This window comes from Neophocaena asiaeorientalis, unplaced genomic scaffold (assembly GCF_003031525.2).
Source record: "Neophocaena asiaeorientalis asiaeorientalis breed wild unplaced genomic scaffold, Neophocaena_asiaeorientalis_V1.1 scaffold210, whole genome shotgun sequence".
Classification (NCBI taxonomy): Eukaryota; Metazoa; Chordata; class Mammalia; order Artiodactyla; family Phocoenidae; genus Neophocaena; species Neophocaena asiaeorientalis.
Genome location: NW_020172282.1, coordinates 1,489,845 through 1,504,179, shown reverse-complemented (window position 1 = coordinate 1,504,179; position 14,335 = coordinate 1,489,845). Strand labels below are relative to the sequence as shown.

The window sequence follows — 14,335 nt, the reverse complement described above, 5'->3', positions numbered from 1 at the left end:
TATATATATATATATATATATATACCTAAAATAATTTTGAAAAGAAAAACAAAGTTGGAGGACTCACACTACCAGATTTTAAGCAATTATTATAAAGCTATAGTAATCAAAGATGTGGTATTGAGATAGACACAGAGATCAATGTAACATATTAGAGAGTTCAGAAAAAGATCCACACAAATATGGCTAACTGATTTTTTTTTTTATAAAGATGGAGGGCTTCCTTGGTGGTGCAGTGGTTAAGAATCCATGTGCCAATGCAGGGGACACGGGTTCAAGCCCTGGTCCGGGAAGATTCCATATGCCATGGAGCAACTGAGCCCGTGCGCCACAACTACTGAGCCTCCCTTCTAGAGCCCTCGAGCCAAAACTACTGAGCCCGTGTGCCACAACTACTGAAGCCTGCATGCCTGGAGCCCGTGCTCCACAACAAGAGAAGCCACCACAATGAGAAGCCTGAGCACTGCAATGAAGAGTAGCCCCTCCTCGCTGCAACTAGAGAAAGCCCACGCACAGCAACGAAAACCCAATGCAGCCAAAAATAAATTAAAAAAAAAAGATGGAAATGCAATGCAATAAAAACAAAACCTTTTTATCAAATAGAACAACTGGACATCTATATGGAAACAGACATATACACAAACTCTCAACCTATAATTCATACCTTATATAAAAATTAATGTAATATAAATCATACATCTAATATTAAATGTAAAAATATAAAACTTTTAGAAGAAAACATGAGAGAATCTTCAGGTCCTGGTGTTAGGAATTCTTAGCTATGGCACCAAAAGGACTAGCCATAAAATTTTAAAATGGATAAATTGGAGTTCATCAAAATTAAACATTTTTCTCTGTGAAACACACTATTAAAAGAATATAGAGATAGATATAATTTTTAATAGTGCTTTTCCAGATTCATACTCTATGTACCAAATATTGATTTTGGCTCAATATTTCTTTCTTTTTTTCACTTTTTAAAATTCAACTTATTCAAACTAAAAAAAGCAAAAATCATATATATTAGCTCCAGCTGCTATAACAAAATACTATAAACTGGGTGGCTTAAATAACAGGAGTTTAGTTCTTACAGTTCTGGAGGTTGGGAAATCCAAGGTCAAGGTGCCAGCTGATTTGGTTCCCAGGTGAGGGCTCTCTTCCTGTCTTGCAGATGGCCATCTTCTTGCCTTGTCTTCACATGGTGGAGAGAGAGAGGAAGCAAACTCTCTACATCTCTTTTTATAAGGGAACTAATCCCATCGTGGAGGCCCCACTCTCATGACCGTATCTAACCTAATTACCTCCCAAAGGGCCCATCTTCAAATACCATCACACTGTGGGTTAAGGCTTCAACGTGTGAGTTTGGGAGGCGGGCACAAATATTCAGTCCATAATACTACATGACCCAGCAATTCCACTTCTAGATATTTACTCTAGAGAGATAAAAACTTATGGTCACACAAAAGCATGTCCATTAGTATTTATAGTAGCTCTATTCAAAATCGCCCAAATCTGGAATCAACCCAAAAGTCCTTCAGTGGATGAATGGATAAACAAACTGATATCTACAGTAAAATACTACTCAGCGATCAAATGAAATGCACTATTGAGACATGCAACAACATAGATGAATCTCAAAGGTAGTATGTTTAGTGAAGGTTATGTAAAAGGTTAAATACTTTATGATTCCACTTGTATTACATCGTGTAAAAGTCATTGATGGATTATAAATCAGTGGTTGCCATGGGTTAGGGAGTAGGAAAGTTGTGAGTACATCTTGAGGGAGTTTTGTGGAATGATAGAACGATCCTGTATCGTGATTTTGGTGGTAGTTTTACAATCTGTACATGTTTTAAAACTCCTGGAGCTATCTGCTAAAACAGAACTAATTTTACTGTATATTAATTTCTTTTAAAAGGAGCAGAACTCCATGAAATAGAAAACAAAAGTAATAGAGCAAATAAATGAACCCAAAAGTTGTTACTTTGAAAGATTAATAAAATTGATAAACTTCAAGCAAAACTGAAAAAGAAACAAGAGTATCAATTTCAGGAATGAAAAAGGGGACATCACTACTGATCCTGTAGACAGGATAGTAAGGAAATATTATGAACAACTTTATGCTAATACATCTGACAACTTACATGAATTAGATAAATTTCTTGAAATACACAAACTCCTGCCCCTTACATCTCATTGACCAGAACAGAATCATTTGGCCATTCCTAGCCATTAGGAAGGCAAAGTGAATACATGGCAAAGAGAAACAGAGAAGTAAGTCATGGATGGCTTAGCTCAATCACAACTTATTATCTATGGGCTGGGCACAGTGTTGGGCCCCCAAAATCAAAAAAATGAGGGGTGTATTAGAAGTAAGGGGGAGTGCTTTATGTAGGAAACTAACAGTGCCTGCCACAGTTACCTTTTTAGTCACTTGCAATGAAAAGATTCCTCATGCAGTGCATTTATTAGCTAAAATGGAATATTTAACCAGTGTATTTTAAGTGCCCAGAGGGAGATACTTTTGAGCTGAGGAGAAGGTATGAGAGCTCCAAAATAATTGTTAGAGAAAATCCCAGAAAAGATAATTTTTGGATGAAATATGGTAACACCAAATCTGAAGGTCTGTGTTTTTGTTCAGCGTGAAAACTTTTCTTACTCCACTTCCTCCCTCTCGGGGTGCCTCCGTTCCTCTTCAGCATACTAATTCATTTAGGTGCCCCTGCTGGTATTCTTTTCTTTTTTTTTTTTTCCTGCTGGTATTCTTAAGCGCTTTTACTGTAGCACTTCTACATTGTCTTGTAAATACTTGTTTTCTATGTCTATCTCCTTGTTTTCTATGTCTGTCTCCTGAACGAGACGGTAATGTTAAAAGAGGGAATCATGACTTCATTTTAATCATTTCTAGGTCTCTGGAACTCAGCCAGGTAGCATCTGTCTGCTTTTGTTTGTTTGTTTGCATTTAATTTTTACCATTAATTAATGGATGAGATGCTTTCAAGGCAAGGTTAAAAGATTTGGCTGGTAAAGAAACAACAAGCCGTTTTTAGATTTAGACAGATTATTACTGACAGAGACAAAGCAAGAGTAGCCAAAGGTTTCAGCTCCCCATGAGCTTTTGTCTCACACACCAAAAGGATGACACCAAAACAACAGTTGGGTGACTGCAACCTGAGATGTGGGACCCCTTGTTGCTGAGGGGCTAATGCCACACTGCATATCTAAACCTGTGTATAATCTGCATCTGTACTCTAGGCTGGTGAGGCAGAAAGCCTCATCACAACCTGGGAAGCCTGGAGAAACTTCCCTGACAGCCTCCTGGGAGGACAGGGAGCTGAGTGGCAAATGGCCTATAGCAGCTCCTCATGAGCCTCTCATGTGCCAGGGGGATCACAAGGTGTTCTGCCAAGACTCAGGTCAGCTGCAGCACAAGCCTCGTCTCTGTGGCCTCTGTAGCTATGTGCAAGGTCGTCACACGGGCTCTAGGTGCGCGGGCTTCAGTAGTTGTGGCCCTAGGGCTCTGGAGCACAGGCTCAGTAGTCGTGGTGCACGGGCTCAGTTGCTCTGTGGCCTGTGGGATCTTCCTAAACCAGGGCTTGAACCCGTGTCCCCTGCATTGGCAGGCGGATTCTTAACCACTGCGCCACCAGGGAAGTCCTAGATCTTTAAGACTAGATCTTTAAGATAGCAACAGGGTCCACCATTCAGGAAAGAGCTCACATAGTGGGGCTCAGAAGGATGGTGTTTCAAAACCAGGGTTGGTAGTCCCTGCCCTCAAACGAGTAAATTAGAGAGGAAAACTTCATCGTTGTTACCATTTATTCTCTCAGAATTAGGAATGATAGAACGAATCCCAGGCAAAGGGTTTTGTAAAATTTTGCAACATTTTTAATCTCCCCAAGTATTTCTGTTTGATGTGTATCCTTTTAGTTTTCCAACATTAATTAGATGTAGAAAAAAGAACTCTTAAAGCAAAACAAAAAACAAAAATTTTTTGAGCTAGCTTTTTTTTTTTTTGCGGTATGTGGGCCTTTCACTGTTGTGGCCTCTCCCGTTGCGGAGCACAGGCTCTGGATGCGCAGGCTCAGCGGCCACGGCTCACGGGCCCAGCCGCTCCGCGGCATGTGGGATCTTCCCGGACCGGGGCACGAACCCGTGTCCCCTGCGTCGGCAGGCGGACTCTCAACCACTGCGCCACCAGGGAAGCCCTGAGCTAGCTTTTAGAGTCACAGAAGAGAGAAAGGTTGGGAAGAGCAGCCAGGTAGGTTGGTGGCAGTAGGCAAGCAGGAAAGAAAAAAGTCTGGATTTCGGAAACCTCCTAAATGAAGAGAGAAGAGGCATTAGAAGTCGCAGGGGTTCTGGGGAGGCAAGGCTCTAGTCAGAGAGTAGAGTAATGCTATACCATCAGCTTCTAACTCACTTGCTCTCTCATTCATGAATCCAGCAGAGACTTGAGGGCTCTTTGCAAAGGACACTTTCCTGAAGGAGGCAGAAAGCTGAAGCCTGAGGAACTTGGAATGCTTCTGGAAGGCTGGACCTGCACTTCTAACACAGAACTTAAACAACAGGGCTCTTTTGTGTGGTTTCTGAGGCCTGACATGTGATCTGGCAAAGGCAGCAATCTGAGCAGCCCATGCTTCATTCATTTATTCAATAAATATTTATTGGGTTCTCTATGTACTAGGCAGTCAGCATCCTGGGACTACTAGGTGGGGATACTGTGGTGAACAAGACAGGCAAGGTCCCTGCCCTTAGGGGACTTATGGAGAAAAACAAAAGAAAACAAAAACCAGAGAAATGAATAAGTGGGCTCACTTCTACCCAGTGCTTGAGAGTGGGGAGGCTTCTGGGAGGAAAGGTGGTCAGGGAGGCTGAGGATCCTGGGTCACAATGAGCCTAAGAGCTGTGGAGTAGGGTGGGGTGGAGATGGGATTGGGGGCAAGGAACAGATTACAGGAGGCCTTACAGACAAACGTCAGGAGTTTTTATGTCATAATTAAGGCAGTAGGGATCCACTGAAGGCCTTTAAATAGGGGACGAAATGATCTGATTTATGTTTTTAAACGATCACTTTGGTAGCTGTTTTGTAGTATAAAATGTCAAGCCTGAAGTCAGAAGGTGACCACGCATTCTGCAAATTCAATGTGCGATCATTGCCAAAGCTCTTGGTTAAGAGTCTCATTTTGTTTCCCTGACACATAAATTGGTCATACTAAAGCTCTATAGCACAACAAGTGGGAGGCAAAGGTTAGAGTCATGCCTTGGTTTTAAATCTTGCTTCCCACTTACTAGTTATGAGCTCTGGGCAAGCTATTTACTTGTGCCGCGATTATCTCAGCTGTGAAATGGGGATAATAAAAGTTCTTACCATCTTAGGGTTGTTGTGAAAATTAAATTACAATACATGTGAAGCATGGTGACTGTGCCTGGTACGATGTAGTTAGCATTCATAAATATTAGCTTTTGTTACTTCTGTCAGAGGATTACTGTGAGAATCACATGAGATAATGCATGTGAAAAGGCTTATGAAACCGTAAGACTATCTTAGTGGCTGAATTCTTTCTTTTCCTTGTCTTCTAAGCGGAACACAGAAGGCTGGGCTATCCGGAGAAAAGAGGCGCGAGGCCAAGCGTAGCCTCAAAGAAGTCATTGTCGTCGGACAGCCCTTCCCCCCGCCCGGAGCGCATCTCCATGGTAACGCGGTGCTTCGCCTCCCCCCGCCTCCTGGGGCCCGCAGACCGGAAGCAGTCTGCGCCGGGGGCTGCTGGGAAACCGCTCGTGAGTGGCGTTTGTGCGTCCGCCGTGCACAGCGAAGCGGCTGCGGTTCCCGAGCCCGAGGTTTGCGCGAGTGTGGGGGGAAGTGCGTGAGGGGGACTCTGGGCTACGGGCTGCGGACCGCTTTGGCAAGAGTCAGCGAAGAAGCCTGGCGGGGACCTTTCTCGGCTTCCCGGGAGGCGCGGGGGGGGCAGGCCGCGGTCTCCGTGCCCGGCAGTTGGGGGACGGCGAGGGGTAGACGGAAAGCCAGATTCGGCTTTCAGCACCTTCGGAGACTCCTCCATCCCTTGTGTCCTCCGCGACCCTTGCCTTCCCCTCCCCCATCGGCCGGTTTTGTTCTATTTCGAGGCCCTGGCATCTCGCGGAGAGTTCTGGGATTCTTTTCGGGCGGAGGTGGGAGTGGGCGGACCTCGCGCGGGGCCTGCCGGGACTTGTAGTTCAGCCGGCCGCGGGCGGAAGTACCGTGGCTTCGACGCTGTTGTGGCAGAGTGGCTTTTGGTCTAACGAAAGCCGCCGCCGCGAGTGCGGGGAAGAAGGCTGGAATCGCTGCGGTGGGGGCGGGGTTCGCAGCGGCAGTCTGCAGGAGTGAGTTACTTGGAACTGGGCTCCCCGCCCACGCATCGTCGGGACAGCGAGGCTGCTCTCCCCTCACCTCCTCACGTCCCACGGGCAGGGTGCTCTATGAGAACGTAAAAGGAAGAGAAATTTATTTTCTGTAGACTGTTTGAACCGTCGATAAGGTAGGGTCTTGGAATAGGAACAAACGAATCTGTAGGCCAAACCTACGTGTTTGTAAGGCCGCCACACTCCAGAGTATTTAATTACACCTGTATGTATATTACCTGATAAGATCTTTTCCGATTCCTAGTCTCATGGGGTTACGGGAAGTTGTTTGGAAATTACTGGCTTTCACATTCCGGGTCCTGAATAGGTACATTGAGTAGCTGCATGGCTCCATTCCTAATGGGTATTGTAAACAATGGCATGGGCATGACTGTGCAAATACTAAGGAAAGGATCAGAAATAGTACAAGGTTTCCCTGAAGGTAGAAGCCAGGGAGCCTGTGAGTCACCCAGTGTAAGGACAAGAGTCTGCACCACTGCACGAAGTTACGGTGTTATGAGAGTGCCTTTTCTTCGAAGAATTTTACTGTGATTAATGCCTGTCATTACAAATGTAAAGGTACTTACGGCGCGGTGGGTGACTGAATAATACTTAAGTTTTATGGCACATAAGTGGTTAATTTTTATCAACATTATGTATCTGTTACTGAGCAAGTGAATGTTTTTTTCACGTATATTTTAACTCCAGGGAGTTCTTAAACATTTTGAAAATATTTCTTAGCCCTTAAAAAACATTTGTCAAAAGAAATTTTTTAAGCGGATAATGAAAAAGCAGTCCCTGCTTTTGAGGTGACCTAAGTGTGTCAGGGAACATCAGTTATGAATTGCAAATAATGTGTTCAAGGGTCAGATGCATTTAAATAACACTGAAGTGGTCTGGTGCTTACTTGGATTCTTTTGATTGTTGAAATAGGTTTTGTAGGTCACAGATAGGCAAACTTTTTCTCTAAAGGGCCAGAGTAAATACTAGGTTTTTCATGCCCTATAGTGTCTATTGCAACTACTCAATTCTGCTATTGTAGCGTGAACAAATAAATAAAATTTATGGAGACAACTTAATTTCGTATCATTTTCACATGTCATGAAGTGTTCTTTTGATTTCTTTCAACCATGTCAAAATGTGAAAACTCTACTTAGTACAAGCACGGTACAAAAGTGGGCACCAGGCTAGATGTGGTCGTGAGCTGTAGTTTGCCAACTTCTGGTTTAGGTTATTGATTGGAATTTTTAACCTAGTAAAAGAATACATTTTTATTTCCTTTAATCGGTATGTGTCCAAATTCTTAGAATATTTGGTCATTAATATATTTTTCATTTCTTGTGCCTCAGGAGTGCCTGTGAAGAAAACGGGGTATTTCCCTGAGGCCTGTATCCTACCTTGATTGTCTTTTCTTGAAGTATTATAAATCAGGATGTCTGCACAGTCAGTGGAAGAGGATTCAATACTTATCATCCCAACTCCAGATGAAGAGGAAAAAATTCTGAGAGTGAAGTTGGAGGAGGATCCTGATGGCGAAGAGGGGTCAAGTATCCCCTGGAACCATCTCCCTGACCCGGAGGTTTTCCGGCAGCGATTCAGGCAGTTTGGATACCAGGATTCACCTGGGCCCCGTGAAGCTGTGAGCCAGCTTCGGGAACTTTGCCGTCTATGGCTCAGGCCAGAGACACACACAAAAGAACAAATCTTGGAGCTGGTAGTACTGGAGCAGTTTGTTGCCATCCTACCCAAGGAGCTACAGACTTGGGTTCGAGAGCATCATCCAGAGAATGGAGAGGAGGCAGTGACGGTGCTGGAGGATTTAGAGAGTGAACTGGACGACCCTGGACAGCCGGTAAGCCTGCTGCGTCACGTTCCTGGGTCAGGAGCATTGGCATGGCAGTAGACGCAGCTGCTGAATTAATTCCACTCAACTAAGTTAAAATTATGTTTCTGTGTCGCTCCCCCCACCCCCCATTATCTATGCTTGTTTGCCATCTAGGCCTCTGCAGCATATGTTTTGTATGGTTTCTTTTGTGTGCGTTTAGGTTTGATTCTCATCACGTTCATTCTCAACTGAACCAAACCCTTTCATTTCCAGGTTTCTCTTCGACGACGAAAACGGGAAGTGTTAGTAGAGGAGATGGTATCTCAAGAAGAAGCTCAGGGATTACCAAGTTCTGAGCTCGATGCAGTGGAAAACCAGCTCAAGTGGGCATCCTGGGAGCTCCATTCCCTAAGGCACTGTGGTGAGGACCCCATGTGGGCAGGAGGATGAAAGAGGGTGTGGACCTTTTGTCCGGAACTCTTTGCTTATTTTTACTGTGGGGGGGGCGGATAATCACCTTAACTTGATTGCTTAGACATAGACACACTGTAGGGTTTCGATTCTTTTCTAATAACAGTTGGTTTGCTAACCTCAGGTCTTTTATTCCTCAACATTAACATCATCAGCCTTTTCTTCTCTTTTACTTCTTTCTTTGAAGGCCTATCCATTTCAGGCTGGCATTTGCCTTACTCTGAGCCAGCACCCACCTGTAGACTGGGTCGCTCTGTTTCACTTGCCATATTGCTTATTTGCCATCTGTTTCACATCCTTTTAGTCTCTTGCCTAGTGTTCCTGGTACAATAAGCTTACCTGATACCTCTTCAAATCTAGTTTTTTTGTTTATAGTTTATTACTGAAGCCTTTTCTGAATTTTTAGCTTTTTCTATGTGTTTTTTCCTTCAAACATCCTACCTAAAGTCATTTTTGTTTCCTAAGAAGCTTCTTTTGTAGAAATGATATTTAGAGAAAATTCTTCACCTTTTCTAAGTATTTAGGCAAAAATATGGCCCCTAGCTATAATAAATATAAGTATAGAAAAATTAAGTAGAAAGCTCATAATTCACTAAGGCTGTTTTTTCCCAGTATCTTGGCAGTTAATGCCACATACTTACTTATTTTGATACAACCCCGTATATTCCTAAAACCGCTATATTTCTTTTTCATATTTTTATGAATTAAAATGAAATTTTGTTTGAGACTGCTTTGGGAATCATTCCTTGAGGTAGTTGGAGGTAATGCTAGTGTAAAGAGCTCTGAGCAGGCTTCCCCTCTGAATTATGGGGCATTCTTTAGTGCAATAAAGTTTGAGAACCACTGTCTTTGGTTGTTGGAGGTGGTATCTTCCTGGGAACTTCTCCGCTGCCTGAACTTTAGGATAATTCTCGCCTCTTTTTAAGTAGCCTCATTTTAGCAGTCTGGTCTCTACCACACTTGGGAGCTCAATTCTTTGTGTGCCATTTGTCACCTTCACACTCCTCTGTTCTTCAAGTCTCCAGACCTCACTGATCCCCTCTAACTCTTCAGCATCTCTTTGTCCGCCTTTTTTCTGATTATCCCTTTCTTAATCATTTGTTACAGATTTGCTCACTGTTTATAACTTTTTTGAGCAGTTCTGTTCACCCTTTAGTAACTGTGTTTATTCTTTAAGGCTTGAAGTTTCAGGACTCGCTCATAATCACTGCCTGCCTACAGGTGGGTCATGGTACCTCATGTTGGTAATTTGGGCCGTTCTTTCACTGAACACATCTAACTGAGGCCTGGAAGTAACAACTCGTCTAAAAACCATGACAAATACCAAATACATGAGGCTGCTTTTAAAGGAAAACTTTCACTTATTAAAGGTGCATTATTAAAGGTGCATTGAATTTGTAAGTGTCATGTCCCAAGTTAACACAGGACACTCTCGGCTTACCTTCAGCTTTTTGTCAGGACTCCTATATTCTCCTTTTAGTCTGATCTTGGCTGTGACCTGCCTTGTCCTGCTCATTTTAGAAATAGTCACTTTCTGACAGATTGATGGTTATTTACACATTGTATTTTGATATAATTTCTCCCTTTTTCAAAGCAAAAGAATATTGAAATGATTTCTAATGGCCAATTTTATTTTATTTTTCTCCAGACCTAGCTGCATCACTTTGACTGTCTCTAACAAACTTAGACTCTCTAAAAAATCTGCCATTTTTCTGCCCTTTGGTTTTTGACTACTACTGTATAACCCACTCCCTTATGTTACCACTTTATTAGGATACAACCTTTTAATTTCTCATGTTCCCATGCTCTCACTTCATTAACCTCATAATCAGCCATTTCATTTTTTTTCTTTTTTGAGAGTAGGTAACCTTATCACCTGTTTTCATAGTGCTGTTTATAGACATATGCAAGCTATTTACTTTTAGTTTATTTTTTTAAAAAATTTTTCTTCAAGTTTCTTTCCTCTCAGAATAGGAAATGAGTGATATTTACATTTTCTGTTTATTTCAGATGATGATGCTAGGACTGAAAATGGAGCGCTAGCTCCAAAGCAGGAGATTCCTTCAGCAGTAGAATCTCATGAAGTTCCTGGCACTCTCAATATAGGTGTTCCTCAAATTTTTAAATATGGAGAAACCTGTTTTCCCAAGGGCAGGTTTGAAAGAAAGAGAAATCCCTCCCGAAAGAAACAACATATATGCGATGAATGTGGAAAACACTTCAGTCAGGGCTCAGCCCTTATTCTTCATCAAAGAATCCACAGTGGGGAGAAACCCTATGGATGTGTTGAGTGTGGGAAAGCATTCAGCAGGAGTTCTATCCTTGTGCAACACCAGAGAGTCCATACTGGAGAAAAACCTTACAAATGTCTCGAATGTGGAAAAGCCTTTAGCCAGAATTCTGGGCTTATTAATCATCAGAGAATCCATACTGGGGAGAAACCTTATGAATGCGTTCAGTGTGGGAAATCCTATAGTCAAAGCTCAAATCTTTTTAGACATCAACGAAGACACAATGCAGAGAAACTTCTCAATGTTGTGAAAGTTTAAGAAATGAAAAAAAAAAAATCAGCACTCAGGTCTTTTTCTTCTGAAATGAAGACAAAATTAAAAACATGAAATGATACGTAATAGTTTTCCTATAGACTTAGAAAATCCACTGGGAAATGTAGAAAATTTTCACCCACTATTATTATCTTATCTTGAAAGAAATGGTGTCATACCTGCCTAGAAACTGAAATTTTAAACTTAATTCAGGTGTTAATGCCTAAATCTTCCATGTGATGTTTATATTCTTATTATTTTTCCAAACGATAAACTACCTGATTCTTTGTCCCTTTGTTAAAACTTTTCCTTCTTAGACAGATACGTTATTTGTGTTGATCATTGAAATGTTCTTTACAAGGATACATTCCTTTCTACATTGAAAAGCAATGTAGGAATTGTAAAATCTGAAAACTGAAACCATTTTTTCCAAATTTACCAGTTTTCTTTTACCTAATTTGAATATGCATTTCAGAAAATAGAAGATAAAGGATGACCAAAAACCTCAAAGTGAAATGAGCCTTAAAACTCAGATAAGAAGTGATGGTGATGAAACATCAAAAAGTGAATGGGACACCTAGATTGGGGAAGATTGACAAATACTTCGATCCAAGAATTGAAGTATATCAAGAATTTATCTAGGTGTAGTTAGTTTCCTGCCTGCAGGAAAACTCAAAAATAGCTCATCTTACCTGTAATTGGGAAGCATCCCACTAATGAAAAGGATGTCCTCTCATGTATCATTAGAAAGTGGACAGTCTAAACAATAAACAGTTATAAAACTATGAAGGTAGAAATTATAACACTAGGAAAAGATTTGTAGTGAATGGCAGTGTTGAAGGGCAAATGTAAACAAGAGGGATGGTCTGTCTTGGCTTTTAGAAAACAAAAGACTTGAAGATCTAAGTCATTATTATTTTTCCTTCATTTTTAAGGACAGAAAAATCCATGACAGGTGGGCAATGAGTATCAGGTTTGCGATTTTACTCCTTTGGTACAAAAGGATTGAACACCAGGCTAACAAAGCAGCCGTGCATTTATTAAATTTTCTACCGACAAGGCACTGTGCTAGGTACTGTAACCCTGCCATAATTAGGTAGGTATTTCTTCCACTGTAAATCTTTGGGGGTTGGTACAAAGCTGTTGCATGTGAGTTAGCCTCTTCCCCCACCTCAGATTCCTAGAGCCATAGTTGTCTTACCAGGGTGTTGTATTTGGGTAAAGGAAGACTCAGCTCAAAGAGCTAGCCAGCTCTTCAGCAATCTTCAGAGGTGAGTCCGAGATAACTATCACAGTTTGGAGGTTTGTGGGTCTTTTATTAAAAAAAAAAACAAAAACTAATCAATCTCTAGTAGCATTGAGGTTATACTTACATGTTAAGTTGAATGGGTTCTATTTTAAAAAAAAAAAACTAGCTTATAACAACTAGTTTAACTGTCAGAGTTGGTGGAACTATTTTTTTTTTTTTCATTTTAAGTCTTTAACACATTTTTTTAATGTATAAAAATAATACACATTGTAGTAGTAGGATCATATACTCCTTGTCTGAGAATCCCAAGTACTGTGGTTCTGTTTAGTGGAAAACTCTGAAAGTTAAAATATAGATATGAGAAAAGGCTTTTTTATAGTGGGCATACTTGTGTGGAAAATGACCCACGTGAATAAAAATATTTCATAGTTCCAGAGGTTTTGGTTACATCTGGTACTTGGATCAAATTAAAAAATGGAAGGTGAGATTTGCATGAGCCTAATGCGAGGCCAGCTGATGGAGAAGTGAGGCAGAATGGAGCTTGTTTATAGATTTTCTGATAATTATAAGAAATGTGCTTTATAGATTAAGATTTATTGAAGTATAAATATGTAGTAATGATATAATGTATTTTAAGTTATACAAGAATATGTAGGGACTTTTGTTTGGGTCTTCTCTTTGTGGCTGAGAGGAAACAAGTCAATGTCCAATAAAGCTATAAATTCCTCCACTCTAAGATAAAACGGTCTTGGGTTGATTGATTTATTTATTTATAACTGGCTTCTTTCCAAGTAGGTTTTGAGGTGGCATATTTGGAATACTGCTGGGATGACAGAATTCTTTTATCAGAGTAGGTAAGAAGGGAATAACCTCTTGGTGGCTAGAATTTCATGGTTTTTTTTAGATCTTATTTTTCGTATATACAAAGAAGCTTCCCTGTGGTACATTTTTCATAAATGCCAAAGATGTTTGGTATAATGTGAGAGCTTAGAGAAAGTATTTGAGTTGGCAAATATGAGGTTGTCTTGCCATCTCCGATACCTGTACGTTGTTTAGAAAGGATTCTGAAACTAAGGCAAGGCTCTGGGGAAAATGGGTTGGACCCAAAAAAACTGTGTGACAATACACATGAAAAGGAAGTGATGGTCTGTGTACTCGCCATCTCTGGTTAGTCTAAGTTCCCACTAGACAAATTGATTTTAAATAACTATTTGGTGATTTATGATTTCATCCAGACATTCATTTACGTTAACACAGATAATCATATTGGTGATTCTGGGGGGGTGCCCAGCCTCTGATGAAGTGGTGATCTGGCAGTTGCCAGGCAGTGGCATCTGTTGGGTTATCAAGTGAGCAGTCATTGTTAACAGCATGCAGACTGCTGATGCCTGTCCAGTAGCCACTGAGCATTTATTTGCTCATTACTGCTAAATTTTCTTTTGGTTTTCTTGGAGGTTGAACTCCCCACATTCACACCCAGTTGGCACTTGATCATTTAGCAATATGTCTAATACATTTGTGTAAGTTCAAGGGAGAGTTCTATGTACTGAAGTAATCTGCATGCCAGACATTGGATTAGACACTTTACCTATCTCACTTAGATTTGTAGACTAGGAAAGCAAGATTTAGAGATTGTGTGACTTGCATGTGGCCAATTAGAGCTAAAACTCAAAATCTAGTTCTGTGAATTCCAGGGATGTATATTTTTTCACAATGCACTGAATGATGGCTATTAAACCTTGATTGATAAATTTTATGCTTTTATCTTATGGTTAACAAATGTAAAAGCTATTAAAACATGCTCGTTTGAGTTTTCTACAGTACAGAAATGTAAAATGAAAAAGGACATTCCTTTTCATGGTCTTCACA

General features: G+C 41.0%; 1 protein-coding gene across 2 annotated transcripts in view; it reads left to right on the top strand.

Moving 5' to 3' along the window:
* ZNF24 (zinc finger protein 24) overlaps positions 1 to 14,335 on the top strand; it is an 81,424-nt gene that overhangs the window by 17,629 nt on the left and 49,460 nt on the right. The window contains exons 1-4 of one of the 2 annotated variants that reach the window (XM_024764428.1): positions 5,745 to 5,838; positions 7,728 to 8,230; positions 8,477 to 8,624; positions 10,685 to 13,209. In XM_024764428.1, coding sequence (XP_024620196.1) covers positions 7,811 to 8,230; positions 8,477 to 8,624; positions 10,685 to 11,223 — 1,107 coding nt within the window. In that variant the 5' untranslated portion in view covers positions 5,745 to 5,838; positions 7,728 to 7,810 and the 3' untranslated portion in view covers positions 11,224 to 13,209. Of the gene's footprint in view, positions 1 to 5,744; positions 5,839 to 7,727; positions 8,231 to 8,476; positions 8,625 to 10,684; positions 13,210 to 14,335 lie in introns of those variants that run through there. The other variant, XM_024764411.1, reaches the window with a different exon arrangement.